At 41.5% G+C, this 16,632-nt stretch overlaps 3 protein-coding genes across 3 annotated transcripts in view; 2 read left to right on the top strand and 1 right to left on the bottom strand.

Annotated features, from left to right (window-relative positions):
- LOC139931438 (vasoactive intestinal polypeptide receptor 2-like) overlaps positions 1-16,632 on the bottom strand; it is a 141,464-nt gene that overhangs the window by 57,234 nt on the left and 67,598 nt on the right. The window lies entirely within an intron of this gene.
- LOC144542116 (tripartite motif-containing protein 16-like) lies at positions 755-3,056 on the top strand. Its single transcript, XM_078287562.1, has one exon. It carries the CDS (start codon positions 788-790, stop codon positions 2,465-2,467), a length of 1,680 nt encoding a protein of 559 aa, XP_078143688.1. The 5' UTR covers positions 755-787; the 3' UTR covers positions 2,468-3,056.
- Positions 9,055-11,602, top strand: LOC144542112 (tripartite motif-containing protein 16-like). Its single transcript, XM_078287555.1, has one exon. It carries the CDS (start codon positions 9,287-9,289, stop codon positions 10,952-10,954), a length of 1,668 nt encoding a protein of 555 aa, XP_078143681.1. The 5' UTR covers positions 9,055-9,286; the 3' UTR covers positions 10,955-11,602.

The raw sequence follows: 16,632 nt of genomic DNA, 5'->3' as shown, positions 1-16,632 counted from the left end.
AGGGAGAGAGAGAGAGAGAGAGAGAGAGGGACAGAGAGAGGGACAGAGAGCGAGAGAGAGAGAGACAGAGAGAGAGAGAGAGATGGAGAGAGAGAGAGGGACAGAGAGGGAGAGAGAGAGGGACAGAGAGAAGGACAGAGAGAGAGAGAGAGAGGGACAGAGAGAGCGAGAGAGAGAGACAGAGAGAGAGAGAGAGAGAGAGAGGGACAGAGAGGGAGAGGGACAGAGAGAAGGACAGAGAGAGAGAGAGAGAGGGACAGAGAGAGGGACAGAGAGAGAGAGAGAGACATTCTAGTTTTATTGTTCAATTTTCCACAAGCCACTTAATAGGTTTTGGAACTTTATTTTAAAATGTCGCACTTTAAAAAGTGAGGGGGAAATACGGGGAGAGAGAGATTAATCCTAAATTTAACTATTCCATTTTTATTTGTCATAATCTTCACTTCATATTGTAAACGAGAGCTAAACACACACTGCCTCTTTCAAACCGCTCCTCTTCCTGGAATAAAGCAAAGCCTGATAACTCCTCCCTCTTCTTCCTGGTCTCAAACACAGCCAGTTCCATTCTGTCCAGATGTTTCCTGTTCCCTCCCCTTTCACAGATCTGCCAGTTTAAAGATGGGTGGAAACAACATGTTGTGAAGTGCAAGAGCTGACGAGCCCATTCACTACAGATCAGCAAATGAACATAAAGACAAGGAACAGAGTTTTGGTTTGGATCGGAGCACAACTTGTTTTCAGTTGATAGAAAGTGAAACTATCTGACACACTGTTACTGAGAAGTGAAATGGCGCAGCAAGGAATTCAGCTGGACGGAGCAAAACTCTGCTGTTCGATCTGTCTGGATCTACTGAAGGATCCGGTGACTATTCCCTGTGGGCACAGCTACTGCATGAGCTGTATTAAAAGCTGCTGGGATGAAGAGGATCAGAAGAAAATCCACAGCTGCCCCCAGTGCAGACAGACCTTCACACCAAGGCCTGTCCTGGTGAAAAATACCATGTTAGCAGAGTTGGTGGAGGACCTGAAGAAGACAGGACTCCAAGCTGCTCCTCCTGATCGCTGCTATGCCGGACCTGGAGATGTGGCCTGTGATGTCTGCACTGGGAGAAAGCTGAAAGCCCTCAAGTCCTGTCTGGTGTGTCTGGCCTCTTACTGTGAGCAGCACCTTCAGCCTCACTATGATGCAGCTCCATTAAAGAAACACAAGCTAGTCGAAGCCACCATGAAACTTCAGGAGAACATCTGCTCTCGTCATGATGAGGTGATGAAGATTTTCTGCCGTACTGATCAGCAGTGTATCTGTTATCTCTGCTCCATGGATGAACATAAAGGCCACGACACAGTCTCAGCTGCAGCAGAATGGACTGAGAGGCAGAAAGAGCTCGGGGTGAGTCGGCAAAAAATCCAGCAGAGAATCCAGGACAGAGAGAAAGATGTGAAGGTGCTTCAACAGGAGGTGGAGGCTATCAATCTCTCTGCTGATAAAGCAGTGGAGGACAGCGAGAAGATCTTCACTGAGCTGGTCCGTCTCATTGAGAAAAGAAGCTCTGATGTGAAGGAGCAGATCAGATCCCAGCAGAAAGCGGAAGCGAGTCGGGCCGAAGAACTTCAGGAGAAGCTGAAGCAGGAGATTGCTGAGCTGAGGAGGAAAGACGCTGAGCTGGAGCAGCTCTCACACACAGAGGATCACACCCATTTTCTACACAATTACCCCTCGCTGTCACGTCTCAGTGAATCTACAGACTCACCCAGCACCAATATCCGTCCTCTGCGCTACTTTGAGGATGTGACTGCAGCTGTGTCAGAGGCCAGAGATAAACTACAGGGCATTCTTACAGAGGAATGGACTAAGATCTCATGGACAGTGACTGAAGTGGATGTTTTACTGTCACAACCAAGAGAGCCCAAGACCAGAGCTGAATTCTTACAATATTCACGTCAAATCACACTGGATCCAAACACAGCAAACACACAGCTGTCATTATCTGAGGGGAACAGAAAAGCAACATTTATGAGAGAAAAACAGTTATATTCTAGTCACCCAGACAGATTCACTGAATGGAGTCAGGTCCTGAGTAGAGAGGGTCTGACTGGACGTTGTTACTGGGAGGTGGAGTGGAGGGGGAGTGGAGTTTCAATAGCAGTCGCATATAAGGATATTAGCAGAACAGGAACCTCGAATGAATGTTTATTTGGAAACAATGACAAGTCTTGGGCATTATATTATTACTACAATAGTTATCACTTCAGACATAACAATATCACAACTCCCATCCCAGTCCCTCGGTCCTCCAGAGTAGGAGTGTACCTGGATCACAGAGCAGGTATTCTGTCCTTCTACAGCGTCTCTGAAACCATGACTCTCCTCCACAGAGTCCAGACCACATTCACTCAGCCTCTCTATCCTGGACTTTGGCTTCATTGTTATTATGGAGTCACTGCTGAGTTGAGTAAGCTCAAGTAGACAGGAGTTATTAAAGCAGCAATGTGTGAAAATCAGATTTTTACATTGTATTTGTTTCTTCTCCATCTTTGTCCCTCAGCCTCACTGTGGTGTTTCTGCACTGCACTTCCCACAGATCACCTGTCAATCAAACAGTGTGGGCGGAGCTTGGATTTTCTGTTGATGCAGTTTGAGTTTCTCTTTTCTTTGTCTGTTCAGCCATGGCGGCTATCGCTGCTCATGCTAACTACCCAGTTCTTCTTCTTCTTCTGTTTATTCCAAACAAACCGGAAACGTAAAACGCATCACTTCCTGTGCGGCAGAGGAAAAACAATGGAAAAGTTTCATGAACTGGATATAGGTTGAATCACTTTTGTGTTATATCAGTCAGTAATAGAGAGTATCCAAATGAACATTTAATCATATGAAAATGTAAACTGTTGTGTGGTCTATATAGTTCTTATCTTTGTTGCATATTTGTATTGTTGCTGTAATATTTTCTGCTGTTTCTGTTCCACTGCATGGGCCTTAATGGAGCCAGCACTAGAAGTCTTCCCTTTATTATAGCTGAATAGTTGTTAATATGTTGATTTTGTTCCTGGCACTTTGTAACTTTGTTAAGAAAAGTGAACTACAAATGTAATCATTATTATTATTATAATCAATAGGGAGAGGATTCATTGTTTTCCTCCACAGTGCTGACATACTGGTTTAACAGATTGATTGTGTGGATGAAGTGAATATGTAGATGGAAAGATTGAACCAGAGTCTTTTACCAGGTTTTAGTGATTTGATGTGTGATCAAAGTGAATGTTTGCAAAGATCAATAAAGTTTTTTTTTTCCAAGAATGAATAAAGTATTTCTTCTGTATTCATTCCAGGAAGTCTATCAAAGCTGCTAGAGAAAATGAGAAACTAATATGACAGTATAACTGAGACGATTTCCCCCTAAAACACAACAAAGTGCAGTCTTCATGTTTAGAGCAGATGTGGAATCAAAAGTCAAATGAAGCAGCAGTGTTACCAAAGAAGAAACACTAGTGAAGATGGAAAGAATGAAGGACAATCCTGTTGTTAATGGAACTGGTTAAATGTATGAATGAAGTGAATGTTTAGATGGAAAGACTGAAGGACAGTGTGGATGGATAACATTTGCCAATCAATCTCTATCCTTGCAGCTTTCTTCACTGAAACAGTTTTGTCATGGAGGACTAAGCTTGCAACCTCCAAGTGTTTAATCATCTGTTGCTTTTTAGAAGCTAGATTGGCTTTGTGCACTTGCTCAATAAACAGAGTTTCTTCCGCAGGCCTGAAAAGCCTGGAAAAGTAGGAAGAATTCATTTGATCATTTCCAGGTCAAGTTTGGGAATCGCATGAAATGTCTGAAAAGGTTTTGTTCAGTCCTGACACACATATGACCACAGACTTTATGTAGTCGTGGACCAGCTGTCATTTCAGATATTGTGATGAAGAATAAACTTCAAAATGATATGAGCTAGTTAAGCCACTATCAGAATATTTCACACTGAACTGAGCAAAATCTTCAAAATCCAGCCAGGAAAAAAAGGTCTGGAAAAAGTATTGAATATTGAAACAGAACATGTGGAAAAATCTTGAATAAAATGTAGTGTGAATATCATATAGGATATTTTATGAATCAAATTGCTTGCTTCCTTTATTTCTGCTTGTAATACTCACCACACATCCATTCATATATATTTCAAGTTCAGTTTTAGTTCATTTTCAGTGGGTTTGGTAGTTTTAGTTTTGTTTTATCTATCTATCTATCTATCTATCTATCTATCTATCTATCTATTATTTTCTTTGTACCAAAGGAAAATAAAACCTTCCACACTGGACTTATATGGGTTCAAATGAGAAAAAAAAACAGCACTTGCTAGCCAAGCTATTGGAACATCACACACACACACACACACACACTTGCACACTGCCCACTTTAGCCAACCGCACTTTACATCTCATCTTCATTCCATTTCATACGTCCATATATTTTAAAAAGTGTACATATCATATTTTGTTTATTTATTTTATTTTATACTGTTATTATACTCTGTCATGTTATATTTGTATTACTTCTTACTGATGGTCACTTTACCATTTTGCACTGCTATTGTATTACTGCATTGTTTGTATACTGCTGTATTGTTGTGGCTAGCACTAGGCTCAAGATTTTCATAGCTAACATTATCTGCTTCTCGCTGTTTTGTTGTGCTTATGACCATAAAGAACCTTAAACCTTGAACCTTGATCCCATACACCCACACACACAATACCTGCACACACACACACACACACACACACACACACACAATACCTGCACACACACACACACACACACACAATACCTGCACACACACACACACACACACACAATACCTGCACACACACACACCCACACACACAATACCTGCACACACACACACACACACACACAGGGAAAAAACAGACAAGATAAAAACAATGACAAGAACAGCAACAACACCAGTAACAGCCTCAATATAACTGACAGAGCCCAGCTGACAAATCACATTCAAATACAAATATTCAACCCTCCTCCGCACAGTACAGACTGCATCAATGTCATTAATCCAACAACATGTACTCAACCTGAGGCGTGCTGTAACCGTCCCCCTAAACAAACACCAGGGGCCAGTTGCATAAAGACAGACCTAGTCTTAGACTTAAACCGTCTTTAAGTCAGATTTAAGATAAGGATGGTTTCTCTAGGAAATTGCAGTCACTCCACTAGTTGTTGATTGTTGTAGATCTCTAACAGTTTGTTTCTGTCTCTAAAGACTCGCTTTCTTCTTCGGGATTTTTCCAAAAAACAAACATTTGCCATCTTGTTCGAAATAGCTTCAGTATTTAAACTTCCCTCTCTGACAGTTAGGGGGCGATCACACCGAGAAGCGTCGCTACAGACGCAACCGCTTCAAAAACGCCTGGCAGACCGCGTCCGGCCAAACAGCTTGGTGCGCCTGTGGAGCAGGGCTGCGTGTGCGACCGGGTTAAAGACCGCTAATATCAGCTTTTCATGTGTGTTTGCCAGTGTCCCACCGTTCCTACCACATCAAACAGCATCAAAACGGGAAGGAAACCCCGGCTTTTGCTTGATTTGATTGGCTGCCTGGCCCAAGTGAGACACTGACGAGCGGTGCAACTCTGCACCTTGCACTAAAAAGCTGAAAATGTTTTAACTTTTATGCGCGCCTAAAAACCACCAGAAAAACGCAACGGCGGCGTATGATAGGATATCAATAGTTTTGGTGGCGACGCGTTTCTAGCGACGCTTCTCGGTGTGATCGCCCCCTTAGGCCGACTCGCTGCCTTAGCAACAAAGTTCTTAACACTTCCTGTCTCAAAATAAGTCAGTCTTACAGTAATATTTATGCAACAGACAGTCTTAATTAGACAACTGGCCAGAGATCAGTCGGCCCAGCAGCCCTCACCTCAGTTCTGCAGCTCAGCCAAACGACCAACTTAGCCCGCTCAAACAAAAAGTTTAGTAGTGTACATCATTTTTTCTTTTGGAGCGTGTACACAGCAGAGGAGGCTGGTCCACAGAGGCAGAGGAGGATGCTCCTCCTCTATTTTTGAGAGGCAAGAGGGAGATCAAAATATCAATTTAATGTACTTCATTTTTTATATTGGCACGTAAAATGATGCTTCAAAGGAGAACGTCCTCCTTTATCAGTCAACAACCAGAATACAATATTGACATTGCGTTGGTCCAATGAATGATTCAATTCTTCAGTTCTCTATTATTGTATTGCAGTGTGGCGAACTGGTGGTAAAGCAATTGATAGCGATTCATAGCAGATTAAAAAATAAAACTAGAAATAACCGCCTCGCGGTTGTATGCCTCCGCCAATAAACTTCGTTTTATCATTGCAAGGACAGTCTTTCTTTATTGAACATATATAATTAATGTGATTATTAGGTCAACTTTGGTGGATTTTGGGATTTTGGTGTCTGCAAAAGTAAGTGACAGCACTTCCACCGTTTTTGTAGAATGACCCAAGATCGTTTTCTCAGCTACAGTGGTAAGCAAAACATTATGATGTCACAGTGAAGGTGACCTTTGAACTTTTGGATATAAAATGTCATCATTTCATCACTTTATCCTATTAGACATTTGTGTGAAATTTTGTCATAATTAGTGAATGAATTCTTGAGTTATGGCCAAAAACGTCTTTTGTGAGGTCACAGTGACCTTGACCTTGACCTTTGACCACCAAATTCTAATCAGTTCATCCTTGAGTCCAAGTGGACATTTGTGCCAGATGTAATGAAATTCCCTCAAGGCGCTCCTGAGATATCGCGTTCATGAGAATGGGACGGACGTGAGGTCACAGTGACCTTGACCTTTGACCTTTGACCACCAAAATCCAATCAGTTCATCCTTGAGTCCAAGTGGACGTTTATGCCAAATTTGAAGAAATTCCCTCAAGGCGTTCCTGAGATATCGTGTTCACGAGAATGGGACGGACTTATGGACGTACGTACGTACGGACGGACGGACTGTAACTTAATAAAGTGACTATAAACAACTAAATCAGTGTTAATATTACTTGCTTCGGACATTTCCAACTCGTCAGTGGAACACCAACTACTGTTAATGAAGAAGATCAGCTGAGACGAGCTTATTTCAGATTACTTGAGATATTTGGTCACAGTCAGTTACTTTATCTAGGGAGCTAGCTAATGTTAGTATAGCTGCATTCACGCTACAGTGCATGTTCTGATATATTTGGCCGTACAACTTCATAATTGCACAACGGATTATCTTGCATAACGTTATTGATTCTGATTTGATCCAAAGTTAACGTACTAATAAATCGGTAATCGGAGCTGAGAAGAACTCGGTTTGCCGGTTTTGTCAAGTTGACGGCCACTAAGTCTTTATACTGAGGGAAGATGGCAGTGACAGTCTTCTATGAGTGAATCATGAATTATCAAGTAATCTATTTACATTTTAAGTTACGTTTTGCAATTTCTAGTGGTCTGACATGATGTGTTTAACTGTCGGACGTCTGTTGTTTTGATCAGCTGAAGAAGAAAAGCGTGGATGAGATGTCACAGCACAGCAATGAGGTAACCATGATGAAAAAAAGGTATGAGAGAGATCGTTGGCTAACGGGCCGTCCCACGACTAACAGACTGTATTGTTGGCCATGCCTTCTGATGGGGAACCTACAGCTCAGTTCAACACTGGGTCTGTTCAAGGATTAGATCTAAAGACTTAAGATAGGGCTACGAAAAGACACGACAAATGTGTTGATCACATTGTTGTTAACAGTAGGTTGAAGCTTTTTGATCGGGTGCCTATCAATGAGTTGAATGACGACGGAGTGTGTTTGCAGAGAGCAAATAATGTTAAAGTGAGACGAAACAGAGATGCGTTAATCCGTCTTGTTGATGCAATCACAGTTTTGAATGTAACAGCAGTCTTTTAGAGGGCAACAAGAGCAAACAACATACTAAGTAAATCATGTGCAACAGTTTCATTCAAACACAGAGAGGACACTCACTCTCCATCCCTGGATTAACCTGCGCAAGGGTGGAAGTAACTAATTACATTTACTCAAGTTACTGTAGTTGAGTCGCTTTTTTGTGTACTTTTTGTGTACTGCCATCCATCACAGAACAGATTGTGTCTCTCCATCAGCAGCAGAAACTGGATCAACGTAAACTGACAAACTGTGGATCCATTCACAGTGAGAAGAGGAATCTGACTTTACTTTGTTTCTGCACTTTATTTTGTAACTTCCAAATGTTTCCAGTTAAAAGAATCTGGTCTGAACTCTGTCCTCTCTCTTTTTAGAATCACATGGAAAAGATCACAGCTAACAACGTTCTCTTTTCTAAAAAGTGACTCAGTAACTTTTACTCTGAGGACATTTTAAATGAGACACTTTTTACTTTTACTTCAGTAGATTTTTACAGCAGTACTTTTACTTCTACTCAAGTAAAATATCAGCAAAGTACTTCTACTTGAGTAGAACATTCTAGTACTATTTCCACCACTGAAGAGAGGGAGAGAGAGAGAGAGAGAGAGAGAGAGAGAGAGGGACAGAGAGAGCGAGAGAGAGAGAGACAGAGAGAGAGAGAGAGATGGAGAGAGAGAGAGGGACAGAGAGGGAGAGGGACAGAGAGAAGGACAGAGAGAGAGAGAGAGAGGGACAGAGAGAAGGACAGAGAGAGAGAGAGAGAGGGACAGAGAGAGAGAGAGAGAGGGACAGAGAGAGCGAGAGAGAGAGAGACAGAGAGAGAGAGAGAGAGAGAGAGAGAGAGAGGGACAGAGAGGGAGAGAGAGACATTCTAGTTTTATTGTTCAATTTTCCACAAGCCACTTAATAGGTTTTGGAACATTATTTTAAAATGTCGCACTTTAAAAAGTGAGGGGGAAATACGGGGAGAGAGAGATTAATCCTAAATTTAACTATTCCATTTTTATTTGTCATAATCTTCACTTCATATTGTAAACGAGAGCTAAACACACACTGCCTCTTTCAAACCGCTCCTCTTCCTGGAATAAAGCAAAGCCTGATAACTCCTCCCTCTTCTTCCTGGTCTCAAACACAGCCAGTTCCATTCTGTCCAGATATTTCCTGTTCCCTCCCCTTTCACAGATCTGCCAGTTTAAAGATGGGTGGAAACAACATGTTGTGAAGTGCAAGAGCTGACGAGCCCATTCACTGCAGATCAGCAAATGAACATGAAGACAAAGAACAGAGTTTTGGTTTGGATCGGAGCACAACTTGTTTTTTCCGTTGATAGAAAGTGAAACTATCTGACACACTGTTACTGAGAAGTGAAATGGCGCAGCAAGGAATTCAGCTGGACGGGGCAAAATTCTGCTGTTCGATCTGTCTGGATCTACTGAAGGATCCGGTGACTATTCCCTGTGGGCACAGCTACTGCATGAGCTGTATTAAAAGCTGCTGGGATGAAGAGGATCAGAAGAAAATCCACAGCTGCCCCCAGTGCAGACAGACCTTCACACCAAGGCCTGTCCTGGTGAAAAATACCATGTTAGCAGAGTTGGTGGAGGACCTGAAGAAGACAGGACTCCAAGCTGCTCCTCCTGATCGCTGCTATGCCGGACCTGGAGATGTGGTCTGTGATGTCTGCACTGGGAGAAAGCTGAAAGCCCTCAAGTCCTGTCTGGTGTGTCTGGCCTCTTACTGTGAGCAGCACCTCCAGCCTCACTATGAATCTTCTACCTTTAAAAAACACAAGCTGGTCGAAGCCACCGTGAAGCTTCAGGAGAACATCTGCTCTCATCATGACGAGGTGATGAAGATTTTCTGCCGTACTGATCAGCAGTGTATCTGTTATCTCTGCTCCATGGATGAACATAAAGGCCACGACACAGTCTCAGCTGCAGCAGAATGGACTGAGAGGCAGAAAGAGCTCGGGGTGAGTCGGCAAAAAATCCAGCAGAGAATCCAGGACAGAGAGAAAGACGTGAAGGTGCTTCAACAGGAGGTGGAGGCTATCAATCTCTCTGCTGATAAAGCAGTGGAGGACAGCGAGAAGAACTTCACTGAGCTGGTCCGTCTCATTGAGAAAAGAAGCTCTGATGTGAAGGAGCAGATCAGATCCCAGCAGAAAGCGGAAGCGAGTCGGGCCGAAGAACTTCAGGAGAAGCTGAAGCAGGAGATTGCTGAGCTGAGGAGGAAAGACGCTGAGCTGGAGCAGCTCTCACACACAGAGGATCACACCCATTTTCTACACAATTACCCCTCGCTGTCACGTCTCAGTGAATCTACAGACTCACCCGGCACCAATATCCATCCTCTGTGGTACTTTGAGGATGTGACTGCAGCTGTGTCAGAGGCCAGAGATAAACTACAGGACATTCTTACAGAGGAATGGACTAAGATCTCATTGACAGTGACTGAAGTGGATGTTTTACTGTCACAACCAATAGAGCCCAAGACCAGAGCTGAATTCTTACAATATTCATGTCAAATCACACTGGATCCAAACACAGCAAACACATATCTGTCATTATCTGAGGGGAACACAAAAGCAACAGTCATGAAAAAAACCCAGTTATATTCTAGTCACCCAGACAGATTCACTGACAAGCGTCAGGTCCTGAGTAGAGAGGGTCTGACTGGACGTTGTTACTGGGAGGTGGAGTGGAGCGGGACGGCAGTTTCAATAGCAGCCGCATATAAGGATATTAGCAGAACAGGGGGTACATGTGAGTTCGGATGCAATGACAAGTCTTGGGCATTAGATTATTTCTACAATAAATTCATACATAACAATATCAAAACTCCCATCCCAGTCCCTCGGTCCTCCAGAGTAGGAGTGTACCTGGATCACAGAGCAGGTATTCTGTCCTTCTACAGCGTCTCTGAAACCATGACTCTCCTCCACAGAGTCCAGACCACATTCACTCAGCCTCTCTATCCTGGACTTTGGCTTCATTGTTATTATGGAGACACTGCTGAGTTGAGTAAGCTCAAGTAGACAGGAGTTATTAAAGCAGCAATGTGTGAGATTCTGTTTTTTATGTTTTTCTTTTTTTTTCTCCATCTTTGTCCCTCAGCCTCACTGTGGTGTTTCTGCACTGCATTTCCCACAGATCACCTGTCAATCAAACAGTGTGGGCGGAGCTTGGATTTTCTGTTGATGCAGTTTGAGTTTCTCTTTTCTTTGTCTGTTCAGCCGTAATAGAGAGTATCCAAATGAACATTTAATCATATGAAAATGTAAACTGTTGTGTGGTCTATATAGTTCTTATCTTTGTTGCATATTTGTATTGTTGCTGTAATATTTTCTGCTGTTTCTGTTCCACTGCATGGGCCTTAATGGAGCCAGCACTAGAAGTCTTCCCTTTATTATAGCTGAATAGTTGTTAATATGTTGATTTTGTTCCCGACACTTTGTAACTTTGTTAAGAAAAGTGAACTACAAATGTAATCATTATTATTATTATTATAATCAATAGGGAGAGGATTCATTGTTTTCCTCCACAGTGCTGACATACTGGTTTAACAGATTGATTGTGTGGATGAAGTGAATATGTAGATGGAAAGATTGAACCAGAGTCTTTTACCAGGTTTTAGTGATTTGATGTGTGATCAAAGTGAATGTTTGCAAAGATCAATAAAGGTTTTTTTTCCCAAGAATGAATAAAGTATTTCTTCTGTATTCATTCCAGGAAGTCTATCAAAGCTGCTAGAGAAAATGTGAAACTAATATGACAGTATAACTGAGCCGATTTCCCCCTAAAACACAACAAAGTGCAGTCTTCATGTTTAGAGCAGATGTGGAATCAAAAGTCAAATGAAGCAGCAGTGTTACCAAAGAAGAAACACTAGTGAAGATGGAAAGAATGAAGGACAATCCTGTTGTTAATGGAACTGGTTAAATGTATGAATGAAGTGAATGTTTAGATGGAAAGACTGAAGGACAGTGTGGATGGATAACATTTGCCAATCAATCTCTATCCTTGCAGCTTTCTTCACTGAAACAGTTTTGTCATGGAGGACTAAGCTTGCAACCTCCAAGTGTTTAATCATCTGTTGCTTTTTAGAAGCTAGATTGGCTTTGTGCACTTGCTCAATAAACAGAGTTTCTTCCGCAGGCCTGAAAAGCCTGGAAAAGTAGGAAGAATTCATTTGATCATTTCCAGGTCAAGTTTGGGAATCGCATAAAATGTCTGAAAAAGTTTTGTTCAGTCCTGACACACATATGACCACAGACTTTATGTAGTCGTGGACCAGCTGTCATTTCAGATATTGTGATGAAGAATAAACTTCAAAATGATATGAGCTAGTTAAGCCACGATCAGAATATTTCACACTGAACTGAGCAAAATCTTCAAAATCCAGCCAGGAAAAAAAGGTCTGGAAAAAGTACAGAATATTGAAAAAGAACATGTGGAGAAACCTTGAATAAAATGTAGTGTGAATATCATATAGGATATTTTATGAATCAAATTGCTTGCTTCCTTTATTTCTGCTTGTAATACTCACCACACATCCATTCATATATATTTCAAGTTCAGTTTTAGTTCATTTTCAGTGGGTTTGGTAGTTTTAGTTTTGTTTTATCTATCTATCTATCTATCTATCTATCTATCTATCTATCTATTATTTTCTTTGTACCAAAGGAAAATAAAACCTTCCACACTGGACTTATATGGGTTCAAATGAGAAAAAAAAACAGCACTTGCTAGCCAAGCTATTGGAACATCACACACACACACACACACACACACTTGCACACTGCCCACTTTAGCCAACTACACTTTACATCTCATCTTCATTCCATTTCATACGTCCATATATTTTAAAAAGTGTACATATCATATTTTGTTTATTTATTTTATTTTATACTGTTATTATACTCTGTCATGTTATATTTGTATTACTTCTTACTGATGGTCACTTTACCATTTTGCACTGCTATTGTATTACTGCATTGTTTGTATACTGCTGTATTGTTGTGGCTAGCACTAGGCTCAAGATTTTCATAGCTAACATTATCTGCTTCTCGCTGTTTTGTTGTGCTTATGACCATAAAGAACCTTAAACCTTGAACCTTGATCCCATACACCCACACACACAATACCTGCACACACACACACACACAGGGAAAAAACAGACACGATAAAAACAATGACAAGAACAGCAACAACACCAGTAACAGCCTCAATATAACTGACAGAGCCCAGCTGACAAATCACATTCAAATACAAATATTCAACCCTCCTCCCCACAGTACAGACTGCATCAATGTCATTAATCCAACAACATGTACTCAACCTGAGGCGTGCTGTAACCGTCCCCCTAAACACAAACACCAGAGGCCAGTTGCATAAAGACAGACCTAGTCTTAGACTTAAACCGTCTTTAAGTCAGATTTAAGATAAGGATGGTTTCTCTAGGAAATTGCAGTCACTCCACTAGTTGTTGATTGTTGTAGATCTCTAACAGTTTGTTTCTGTCTCTAAAGACTCGCTTTCTTCTTCAGGATTTTTCCAAAAAACAAACATTTGCCATCTTGTTCGAAATAGCTTCAGTATTTAAACTTCCCTCTCTGACAGTTAGGGGGCGATCACACCGAGAAGCGTTGCTACAGACGCAACCGCTTCAAAAACGCCTCGGCAGACCGTGTCCGGCCAAACAGCTTGGTGCGCCTGTGGAGCAGGGCTGCGTGTGCGACCGGGTTAAAGACCGCTAATATCAGCTTTTCATGTGTGTTTGCCAGTGTCCCACCGTTCCTACCACATCAAACAGCATCAAAACGGGAAGGAAAGCCCGGCTTTTGCTTGATTTGATTGGCTGCCTGGCCCAAGTGAGACACTGACGAGCGGTGAGACTCCGCACCTTGCGCTAAAAAGCTGAAAATATTTTAACTTTTATGCGCGCCTAAAAACCACCAGAAAAACGCAACCGATACGATACGATAGGAAAACAACAGTTTTGGTGGCGATGCATTTCTAGCGACGCTTCTCGGTGTGATCGCCCCCTTAGGCCGACTCACTGCCTTAGCAACAAAGTTCTTAACACTTCCTGTCTCAAAATAAGTCAGTTATACAGTAATATTTATGCAACAGACAGTCTTAATTAGACAACTGGCCAGAGATCAGTCGGCCCAGCAGCCCTCACCTCAGTTCTGCAGCTCAGCCAAACGACCAACTTAGCCCGCTCAAACAAAAAGTTTAGTAGTGTACATCATTTTTTCTTTTGGAGCGTGTACACAGCAGAGGAGGCTGGTCCACAGAGGCAGAGGAGGATGCTCCTCCTCTATTTTTGAGAGGCAAGAGGGAAATCAAAATATCAATTTAATGTACTTCATTTTTTATATTGGCACGTAAAATGATGCTTCAAGGGAGGACGTCCTCCTTTATCAGTCAACAACCAGAATACAATATTGACATTGCGTTGGTCCAATGAATGATTCAATTCTTCAATTCTCTATTATTGTATTGCAGTGTGGCGAACTGGTGGTAAAGCAATTGATAGCGATTCATAGCAGATTAAAAAATAAAACTAGAAATAACCGCCTCGCGGTTGTATGCCTCCGCCAATAAACTTTGTTTTATCATTGCAAGGACAGTCTTTATTTATTGAACATATATAATTAATGTGATTATTAGGTCAACTTTGGTGGATTTTGGGATTTTGGTGTCTGCAAAAGTAAGTGGTTAAGTAAGTAACTTCCACCGTTTTTGTAGAATGACCCAAGATCGTTTTCTCAGCTACAGTGGTAAGCAAAACATTATGATGTCACAGTGAAGTTGACCTTTCAACTTTTGGATATAAAATGTCATCACTTCATGACTTTATCCTATTAGACATTTGTGTGAAATTTTGTCATAATTAGCGTATGAATTTTTGAGTTATGGCCAAAAACGTCTTTTGTGAGGTCACAGTGACCTTGACCTTTGACCACCAAATTCTAATCAGTTCATCCTTGAGTCCAAGTGGACATTTGTGCCAGATGTAATGAAATTCCCTCAAGGCGTTCCTGAGATATCGCGTTCATGAGAATGGGACGGACGTGAGGTCACAGTGACCTTGACCTTTGACCTTTGACCACCAAAATCCAATCAGTTCATCCTTGAGTCCAAGTGGACGTTTGTGCCAAATTTGAAGAAATTCCCTCAAGGTGTTCCTGAGATATCGTGTTCACGAGAATGGGACGGACTTATGGACGTACGTACGTACGTACGGACGTACGGACAGATGGACTGTAACTTAATAAAGTGACTATAAACAACTAAATCAGTGTTAATATTACTTGCTTCGGACATTTCCAACTCGTCAGTGGAACACCAACTACTGTTAATGAAGAAGATCAGCTGAGACGAGCTTATTTCAGATTACTTGAGATATTTGGTCACAGTCAGTTACTTTATCTAGGGAGCTAGCTAACGTTAGTATAGCTGCATTCACGCTACAGTGCATGTTCTGATATATTTGGCCGTACAACTTCATAATTGCACAACGGATTATCTTGCATAACGTTATTGATTCTGATTTGATCCAAAGTTAACGTACTAATAAATCGGTAATCGGAGCTGAGAAGAACTCGGTTTGCCGGTTTTGTCAAGTTGACGGCCACTAAGTCTTTATACTGAGGGAAGATGGCAGTGACAGTCTTCTATGAGTGAATCATGAATTATCAATTAATCTATTTACATTTTAAGTTACGTTTTGCAATTTCTAGTGGTCTGACATGATGTGTTTAACTGTCGGACGTCTGTTGTTTTGATCAGCTGAAGAAGAAAAGCGTGGATGAGATGTCACAGCACAGCAATGAGGTAACCATGATGAAAAAAAGGTATGAGAGAGATCGTTGGCTAACGGGCCGTCCCACGACTAACAGACTGTATTGTTGGCCATGCCTTCTGATGGGGAACCTACAGCTCAGTTCAACACTGGGTCTGTTCAAGGATTAGATCTAAAGACTTAAGATAGGGCTACGAAAAGGCACGACAAATGTGTTGATCACATTGTTGTTAACAGTAGGTTGAAGCTTTTTGATCGGGTGCCTATCAATGAGTTGAATGACGACGGAGTGTGTTTGCAGAGAGCAAATAATGTTAAAGTGAGACGAAACAGAGATGTGTTAATCCGTCTTGTTGATGCAATCACAGTTTTGAATGTAACAGCAGTCTTTTAGAGGGCAACAAGAGCAAACAACATACTAAGTAAATCATGTGCAACAGTTTCATTCAAAACACAGAGAGGACACTCACTCTCCTTCCCTGGATTAACCAGCGCAAGGGTGGAAGTAACTAATTACATTTACTCAAGTTACTGTAGTTGAGTCGCTTTTTTGTGTACTTTTTGTGTACTTCCATCCATCACAGAACAGATTGTGTCTCTCCATCAGCAGCAGAAGCTGGATCAACGTAAACTGACAAACTGTGGATCCATTCACAGTGAGAAGAGGAATCTGACTTTACTTTGTTTCTGCACTTTATTTTGTAACTTCCAAATATTTCCAGTTAAAAGAATCTGGTCTGAACTCTGTCCTCTCTCTTTTTAGAATCACATGGAAAAGATCACAACTAACAACGTTCTCTTTTCTAAAAAGTGACTCAGTAACTTTTACTCTGAGGACATTTTAAATGAGACACTTTTTACTTTTACTTCAGTAGATTTTTACAGCAGTACTTTTACTTCTAC

The sequence above is a fragment of the Centroberyx gerrardi genome, chromosome 13, assembly GCF_048128805.1.
Source record: "Centroberyx gerrardi isolate f3 chromosome 13, fCenGer3.hap1.cur.20231027, whole genome shotgun sequence".
NCBI classification, from domain to species: Eukaryota; Metazoa; Chordata; class Actinopteri; order Beryciformes; family Berycidae; genus Centroberyx; species Centroberyx gerrardi.
Note: the sequence above shows the minus strand (reverse complement) of the source record. Positions and strands in the feature narration are given on the sequence as shown.